The 9,116-nt window shown below is 51.5% G+C and overlaps 1 protein-coding gene across 2 annotated transcripts in view; it reads right to left on the bottom strand.

Annotated features, from left to right (window-relative positions):
* Positions 1–1,619: 1,619 nt before the first annotated feature.
* Positions 1,620–9,116, bottom strand: part of PDXK (pyridoxal kinase) — a 471,678-nt gene continuing 464,181 nt past the window's right edge. For both annotated transcript variants that reach the window (XM_085620780.1, XM_085620781.1), the window contains 2 exons: positions 7,637–7,703; positions 1,620–1,864 (listed from right to left, as the gene is read on the bottom strand). In XM_085620780.1, coding sequence (XP_085476906.1) covers positions 1,752–1,864; positions 7,637–7,703 — 180 coding nt within the window. In that variant the 3' untranslated portion in view covers positions 1,620–1,751. The remainder of the gene's footprint in view (positions 1,865–7,636; positions 7,704–9,116) is intronic.

Genomic DNA, 9,116 nt, shown 5'->3' with positions numbered 1-9,116 from the left:
TGGTTGTCAACCAGTAAACCAAGCATTGGCATAGCCAATAGGTCTCGCCTTTGGGACCTTATAAGTGTTTAGCCATGCAACAGTTGATGTTGTTGCACCAAGGATATTGTGCTGTGTAACTAAACACTTATAAGTTCCCAAAGGTGAGACCTATTGGCTATGCCAATGCTTGTTAATGGTTTGTTCCCTCAGTGGGTAGTAGAAAGAACAGGATGTAGTACAATTCTTCCCAAGTTGGAGGAAGTGAAAGTGAGAGTAGAGATGCAAGACCTGGCGAACAAACTCCGGTATGATCACTTGAAAAATATCAAGCATGTGGTGTTCCGGGTGAGGGAGCAGGTAAGGGTGCAGAGACTTCCAGGTACTAGAAAGGGTCCCTCTAAATTCTACAGCAGTAGTAAGTGGTAGAGTAAAAGTAATATTGCTAAAGCAAATGGTGATGTTGAGGACCTGGCTGGGATTGGAAATGCCTCAGCCTGTAAGAGTGGAATGAGTGAAAATACTGGTGCATAGTCCTACGAAGTCAGTCAGTCTCCTCTGAGCCCAATAGTTCTTAGTACATCTAGACTATTAGGAAGGGAAACACCTGTATATCCTGTAGATGAGAGTAGTGCTATTAAATCAAAGAGGAGCATCGTCAAACCTAAGTAGTTAGAGGACATCATTCTATCACAGGCAGTGGGCCCTTCTTACAAGGAAAGTTTTATTTGAGTATCTTTTGTAACTTGTTGGTTATGTTTGCAAGAAAAGTATTGTTATTGATTTTGTTTATGGGCAAATTTGTGTTAGATATATTTAGTAATTTATCACAGTTGTTTTGTATAAGGGTAATTTTGGTTGGGTTGTTTCCCTGTACTTGGAGAGAGGTGTGTTGTGGGCTGGAATTGGAATGCTGAATGGTTGCTGGGCACTCCTCTGCGAGGGTTCCAGGCTTGTCAGTCGCGAGGAGTCCTGGGCTCTTGGCAGAGGGACGTATGTCCTGTCTTCTTTATGACTGATTAAAGTATCTGAAAATCTGCTCAACGCGGTCCACTATATTCTATGAGAAAGGTCACCACGACACGGTTACAATAACTCACATGCACCAGAGCAATGGCAGAACACAATAGGACAATCACCTCCAAACACAAGGGCAGAGATACAACACAATATAACAAAGAACCGCACACACCAGGGCATGGCACAACACAGTATGACAATGACTCCCATACACCAGAGCCATGTCACAACATAATATGACAATCACCACCAGACAATAGGGCAGAGATACAACACAATATAACAAAGAGCTGCATACACTAGGGCGGTGGCACAACACAATATGACAATGGCTCCCATACATCATATGACAATCACCTCATACACCAAGGCTATGACACAAAACATATATCTATTATCACAGCATATTATATGAAATCTGCCCCCATACACTAGCATGTGTCACAAAGCACGGCTTTCACTCCAGACATCAGATGCAAGGCACGAGGCATCATATGTCAATCACCGCACACAAGGGGGCTTGTACCCCATGAACACCTTTGTCTGTACATGCTGGGGGGGTTAATATTCATGTGCCTTACTTATTTGGATTGTGAACAAACATCACTCAGAGGCAGAGCTGAGTTCCACGTGTGTATTTCTGTCCACATTGGGCACGAATCACAGAATCAATAACACATCCAAGGCAAACATTACACGCACGGGGGTGGGGAACACGGAGGGCACGGAGACATGGAAGGTGGGCACGGTGCTCACAGCACCACCGCCGACACAATCAGCTCAGGGTCCTCTATATCCTTCTTACTCTGCACCATCCGCAGGTCCAGATGGGCTGACAAGGGCTTCTTCCCAGGCCCGGCCAGTGCTGCAAGGGAAAGAGAGAGGCGTGTAAGGAACACCCAGTGGGGTCAGCAGTGGGTGAGCTCAGCAGAGAGGGGTCAGCAGCGGTTCAGCTCAGCAGAGAGGGGTATAGCAAGAGGGGTCAGCAGCGGGTGAGCTCAGCATAGAGGGGTCAGCAGCGGTTGCTCAGCAGAGAGGGGTATAGCAAGAGGGGTCAGCAGCGGGTGAGCTCAGCATAGAGGGGTAAAGCAAGAGGGGTCAGCAGTGGGTGAGCTCAGCAGAGAGGGGTATAGCAAGAGGGGTCAGCAGTTTGTGAGCTCAGCAGAGAAGTGTATAGTAAGAGGGGTCAGCAGCGGGTGAGCTCACCAGAGAGGAGTATAGCAAGAGGGGTCAGCAGTGGGTGAGCTCAGCAGAGAGGGGTCAGCATCGGTTGAGCTCAACAGAGAGGGGTATAGCAAGAGGGGTCAGCAGAGGATGAGCTCAGCAGAGAGGGGTAGAGCAAGAGGGGTCAGCAGCGGGTGATATCAGAAGGGAGGAGTGTAGCAAGAGGGGTCAGCAGCGGGTGAGCTCAGCAGAGAGGAGTATAGCAAGAGGGGTCAGCAGCGGGTGATTTCAGCAGACAGGATTATAATGACAGAGGTCAGCAGCGGGTGATCTTAGCAGAGAGGAGTATAGCAAGAGGGGTCAGCGGTGGATGATCACAGCAGAGGGGAGTATAGCAAGAGGGGTCAGCAGAGAGTGATCTCAGCAAAGAGAGGAGTATAATGAGATAGGCCAGTAGAAGGTGAGTTGAGCAGAGAGTCGTATAGCAAGAGGGGTCAGAAGCGGGTGAACTTAGCAGCCAGGATTATAATGACAGTGGTCAGCAGCGGGTGATCTCAGCAGGGAGGAATATAGCAGGAGGGGTCAGCAGAGGGCGATCTCAGCAGAGAGGAGTATAGCAAGAGGGGTCAGCAGCGGTGATCTCAGCAGAGAGGAGTATAGCAAGAGGGGTCAGCAGCGGGTGATCCCAGCAGAGCGGAGTATAGCAAGAGGGGTCAGCAGCGGGTGATCTCAGCAGAGAGGAGTATAGCAAGAGGGGTCAGCAGCGGGTGATCCCAGCAGAGCGGAGTATAGCAAGAGGGGTCAGCAGCGGGTGAGCTCAGCAGCCAGGCTTATAACGACAAGGGTCAGCAGCGGGTAACCTCACAAGAGAGGAGTATAGCAAGAGGGATCAGCAGTGGGTGATCTCAGCAGAGGGCAGTATAGCAAGAGGGGTCGGAAGTGGGTGATCGCAGAAGAGAGGAGTATAGCAAGAGGGGTCAGCAGAGGATGATCTCAGCAGAGAGGAGTATAGCAAGAGGGGTCAGCAGCGGGAGATTTCAGCAGAGAGGAGTGTAGCAAGAGGAGTCAGCAGCGGGGGATTTCAGCAGAGAGGAGTATAGCAAGTGGGGTCAGCATCAGGTGATCTCAGCAGAGAGGAGTATAGCAAGAGGGGTCAGCAGCGGGCGATCTCAGCAGAGAGGAGTATAATGACGGGTCAGCAGCGGGTGATCTCAGCAAAGAGGAGTATAGCAAGAGGGGTCAGCGGCGGGTGAGCTCAGCAGAGAGGAGTATAGCAAGAGGGGTCAGCAGCGGGTGATCCCAGCAGAGAGGAGTGTAGCAAGAGGAGTCAGCAGTGGGGGATATCAGCAGAGAGGAGTATAGCAAGAGGGGTCAGCAGCGGGTGATCGCATCAGAGAGGAGTATAGCAAGAGGGGTCAGCAGCGGGTGATCGCAGCAGAGAAGAGTATAGCAAGAGGGGTCAGCAGCGGGTGAGCTCAGCAGAGGAGTATAGCAAGAGGAGTCAGCAGCGGGTGATCGCAGCAGTGAGGTGTATAGCATGAGGGATCAGCAGCGGGTGAGTTCAACAGACAGGATTATAATGACAGGGGTCAGCAACGGGTGACCTCACAAGAGAGAATTATATTAAGAGGGGTCAGCAGCGTATGATCTCAGCAGAGAGGAGTATAATGACAGGGGTCAGCAGCAGGTGACCTCAGCAGAGAAGGGTATGGCAAGAGGGGTCAGCAGCGGGTGAGCTCAGCAGAGAGGAGTATAGCAAGAGGAGTCAGCAGTGGGGGATTTCAGCAGAGAGGTGTATAGCAAGAGGGGTCAGCAGCGGGTGATCTCATCAGAGAGGAGTATAGCAAGAGGGGTCAGCAGCGGGTGATCGCAGCTGAGAAGAGTATAGCAAGAGGGGTCAGCAGCGGGTGAGCTCAGCAGAGGAGTATAGCAAGAGGGGTCAGCAGTGGGTGATCGCAGCAGAGAGGAGAATAGCAAGAGGGGTCAGCAGTGGCTGATTTCAGCAGAGGGAGTTTAGCAAGAGCGGTCAGCAGCAGGTGATCGCAGCAGAGAGAAGTATAGCAAATGGGGTCAGCAGCGGGTGATCTCAGCAGAAGGGAGTATAGCAAGTGGGGTCAGCATCAGGTGATCTCAGCAGAGAGGAGTATAGCAAGAGGGGTCAGCAGCGGGTGATCTCAGCAGAGAGGAGTATAATGACATGGGTCAGCAGCGGGTGATCTCAGCAAAGAGGAGTATAGCAAGAGGGGTCAACGGCAGGTGAGCTCAGCAGGCAGGATTATAATGACAGGGGTCAGCAGTGGGTGATCTCAGCAAAGAGGAGTATAGCAAGAGGGGTCAGCAGCGGGTGATCTCAGCAGAGGGGAGTATAGCAAGAGGTGTCAGCAGCAGGTGATTGCAGCAGGGAGGAGTATAGCAAGAGGGGTCAGCAGCGGTTGATCACAGCAGAGGGGAGTACAGCAAGAGGGGTCAGCAGCGGGTGATCGCAGCAGAGAGGAGAATAGCAAGAGGGGTAAGCAGTGGGTGATCTCAGCAGAGGGGAGTATAGCAAGAGGGGTCAGCAGCAAGTGATCGCAGCAGAGAGAAGTATAGTAAATGGGGTCAGCAGCGGGTGATCTTAGCGGAGAGGAGTATAGCGAGAGGGGTCAGCAGCAGGTGATCTCAGCAGAGAGGAGTATAGCAAGAGGCGTCTGCAGCGGGTGCTCTCAGCAGAGAGGAGTATAATGACAGGGGTCAGCAGCCGGTGATCTCAGCAAAGAGGAGTATAGCAAGAGGGGTCAGCAGCTGGTGATTTCAGCAGAGGGGAGTATAGCAAGAGGGGTCAGCAGGGAGAAGTATAAGAAAGGTCAGCAGCGGGTCATCTCACCAGCGAGCAGTATAACGACAGGGGTCAGCAGTGGGTGATCTCAGCAGAGAGAAGTATAAGAAAGGTCAGCAGCGGGGGGATCTCACCAGAGAGGGGTATAAGGCAGGGGTTCACCAGTGGTTGTGATATCATTAGAAAGGAGTACAATGTGATAGGTCAGCAGTGGGGTTACCTCAGCAGAGAGGAGTATAAGAAAGGTCAGCAGCGGGGGATCTCACCAGAGAGGAGTATAAGGCAGGAGTTCGGCAGTGGTTGTGATATCATTAGAAAGGAGTATAATGCGATAGGCCAGCAGTGGGGTCATCTCAGCAGAGAGGAGTATAAGGCGTGGGGTGAGCAACAGGGCAATCTCAGCAGAGAGAAGTATATCGAGAAAGATCAGTAGCTGGTTATCTCAGCAGAGACCAATATAAGGCGAGGGGTTGGCAGTGGGGTCATCTCACCAGAAATAAGAACAAGGCTGGGGGTCAGCAGTGGCTGTGAGCTCACCAGAGAGGAGTGCATACCATGGGGCAGGCATTCAGCAGTGATGAGGTCTGATCGGAGTATGGTGAGAGTCTATAACCGTGAAAATCAAGTCTGCACGTTGACTGCCTTCATCGTACTTTAAGCCCTAGGTATGAAGTACTGAGAATGGTGCTCAGACCCCCTGTGGAAGGTGCACAGACTCCCTATGTGTGCTGCTCAGACTCCAGAAGGTGTCGTGCACAAACCCTCCAGGTGTGGTGTGCCGACACCCTGGGCGTGGGGCATAGCTCCCTTGATGTGGTGTGAAGAACACGTAGGCATGATTTATAGAGCTCCTAGATGTGGTGTTCAGACCCTCTATGTGAGATGCTCAGACTCTGTGGATGTGTTGTGTTGATCCCTTTGTGTGGTGCACAGAACGCTTGAGTGACGTGCTCAGTCTCACTAGGTGTGGTACAGACATCCCCTGGGTGTGATGTACACACCACCTAGGAGTTGTGTACTGATTGCTTAGGTTTGCGGGTCAGACCCCTTCGCTGTGGTTCTCAATACCCCAGGGGTGATGCATTGAGGTATGCAAAATTTGTGTAATTTGCTTTCACATAATTCTGTGAAATTTCTGAAAAATGACACATAATTTCATGAAATGCAAATCTGTCATTTAGCGCTATATTTTAGCATAGAATGCATCCTCACATCAATTGCAATTTGCATTAAAACATTGCACAAAAAAACACAAGTGCCGCAAACACCAGCAAACACCAGCTGCTCTCGTTCTGGTTGTTTATGGTGGTCCCATGCGATAATTTTGCTGCGAACAGCAGCATAATAATACGATGTGGTGTAATAGCATAGCTTCAGGAATTTTGAATAACAAATCATAATACAAAATTCTCGAGATTACGAGAAGTATGCCAGAGTAATTTCAATTTAGTCCTGCCCAAGTGATGTACTTACAAGAGGTGGAACTTGAGACCATCTTTGCCCTTACTGACATTACGGTTAGCCCCGTGACCCTAGATTTGCTACTCTGACTGCCTGGGTAGACCCTGTAATCCTTGAAATTTGCAGGACACTGGTAAATCCTAGAGATGAAAGGGAAGTGTGCTGAATCCTGAGGTGTGAGGTATGAGGGCGCTGCAGGCGAGAGGAAGTTATAGTGAATCCTGCACATCTGAGGGCCCTGGATTGACAACTGGAGATTTGAGGGCATTGGGGTAAATCCTGTAACTGTAAGAGCACTGAGGTGAGAGAGCACTGGACTTGACTCCTGGAGGTGTGAGGACAATGGGGTGAATTCTAGAGGTATGAGGGTACTTCACTGTTTCCTGGAGGGATGTGGGCACAGGAAGGAATCCTAGAGGAGGGATGACACTTTGAATCCTGTAGGTGTGAGGGCACTTAGACTGACACCTGTGGTAGGGGGACACTGTGGTGAGTCATGGAGGTGTAAGGGAACAGGAGCGAATCCTGGAAATGTGGGAGCACTGCACTTTCTCCTGGAGGTATGAGGGCTTTGTGATGAATCCTGGAAGTGTGAGGGCAGTGGATTCATTCCTGGAGACGTGAGAACACTGGATTACTCCTGGAGATATGCTGGCTCTGGAATGAGTTGTGGAGGGTGAGGGTACCGGGTTGACTTCTGAAGGGGTGAGGGCATAGGATTGACTTCTGGAAAATGTGAGGGGATAGGGATGAATCTTGGGGGAGAGAAGACAGTGGGATGAATTGTGGCGGTACAAGGGCACTGGACTGACACTTAGAGGTGTAAGGCACTCTGGTGTGAGTCCTAGGGGTGTGATGGCACTGGACTGACTCCTGAGGTGTAAGGCACTCTGGTGTGATTCCTGGAGGTATAAGGCACTCTGGTGCGAGTCCTGGACATGTGATGGCACTGGATTGACTACTGGAGGTGTAAGACACTCTGGTTCGAGTCCTGGAGATGTGGTGACGCTGGATTGACTCGTGGAGGTAAGAGGACAAGGGACTGACATCTGGAAGTGTGAGGGTATTGGTTAGTATGAGGACTCTGGATAGAGTACTGTGGGATGGTTGAGGTCTCTGGGAGGACAGACCCGGCAGCCAGGATATGTATAGGTTGTGCTACCAAAGTCCTTTATAGACTTAGGGGTTCATTCTCACCTTTAGCACTGCTAATGGTCCTCTGAAGAACATGCTGCATCGCAGATACCGTCTTCTCGCACGCCAACTGCATTGAAAAACACAAGCTCAAAGCCATGGCAGGAAAGGGTCCTTGATACAGTGTGATGGCCTACTTGAACTCTAGATGACTCCAATATGAATATTTACCTTAATCAACAAGAGGGCCCCCACCAGAACCATGCCAAGAGGACCCCTCTATAGCCCATTGGGAGCCTTTTCCTCAGAAGTCAACAGGGGGTTTCTACCAGAGCCCAATGAAGGTCTTCCAACCAAAACCTTGTACTGGAAAGAAAGCTCAAAGGAAAAAGTCTAAAAGAAGACTCCACCAGGTCCCAACAAGAGGGGAAAACTCCTGCCATAGCCAAATGGGTGGGCTCCTACCCCAGCTTAATAAGACCACACCCACCAGAGCTCAACAAGAGTACTGATGAGGGACCCTCAGATGAGACCAGAAGCACTTCAACCAGAGACCAATGCAACAACTTCCACCAGAGCTCAACAGAAGAACTCTCACCAGAGCCTGACATGAAGACAATAACAAGAGCCCACCAAGAGGACTCCCAACCAGAGCCCAACTGGAGGACTCCCACTGGAACCCAACAGGAGGACTCCCACCAGAGCCCAACAGTAGGACTCCCACCAGAGCCCAACAGGAGGACTCCCACCAGAGCCCAACGGGAGGACTCCCACCAGAGCCCAACGGGAGGACTCCTACCAGAGCCCAACGGGAGGACTCCTACCAGAGCCCAATGGGAGGACTCCTACCAGAGCCCAATGGGAGGACTCCTACCAGAGCCTAATGGGAGGACTCCTACCAGAGCCCAATGGGATGATGCCCACAAGAGTCCAATGGGAGGACACCCACCAGAGCCCAATGGGAGGACTTCCACCAGAGCCCAACAGGGGGACTCCTACCAGAGTCCAATGGGAGGACTCCTTGTAGAGAACATTAGGAATCCCATCAGATCCCAAGGTGAGGGAGGGGGACTCGCTCCCACCAGCGCCCATTGGGACACACACACCAGAGCCCAATGGGGGATTCTCACCAGAGCCCAATGGGAGGACTCCCAACAGAGACTAATGGGAGGACTCCCACCAGGGACCAATGGGAGGACTCCCACCAGAGACCAATGGGAGGACTCCCACCAGTGGCCAATGGGAGGACTCCCGCCAGAGGCCAATGGGAAGACTCTTACCAGAGCCCAATGGGAGGACTCCTACCAGAGCCCAATGGGAGGGCGCCCACCAGAGCCCAACGGGAGGACTTCTACCAGAGCCCCAACGGGAGGACTTCCACCAGAGCCCAACAGAGAGACTCCTACCAGAGCCCAATGTGAGGACTCCCAACCAGAGCTCAATGGGGATGCTCCACCTGAGCCCAATAGAAGGACTCTCATCAGAGATCAACGGGAGGACCTCGTCCCACCAGAGCCCAACGGGAGACAGACACCAGAGCCCA

The sequence above is a fragment of the Triturus cristatus genome, chromosome 8 (genome assembly GCF_964204655.1).
Source record: "Triturus cristatus chromosome 8, aTriCri1.1, whole genome shotgun sequence".
NCBI lineage: Eukaryota > Metazoa > Chordata > Amphibia > Caudata > Salamandridae > Triturus > Triturus cristatus.
This window is presented reverse-complemented; position numbering and strand designations above follow the sequence as displayed.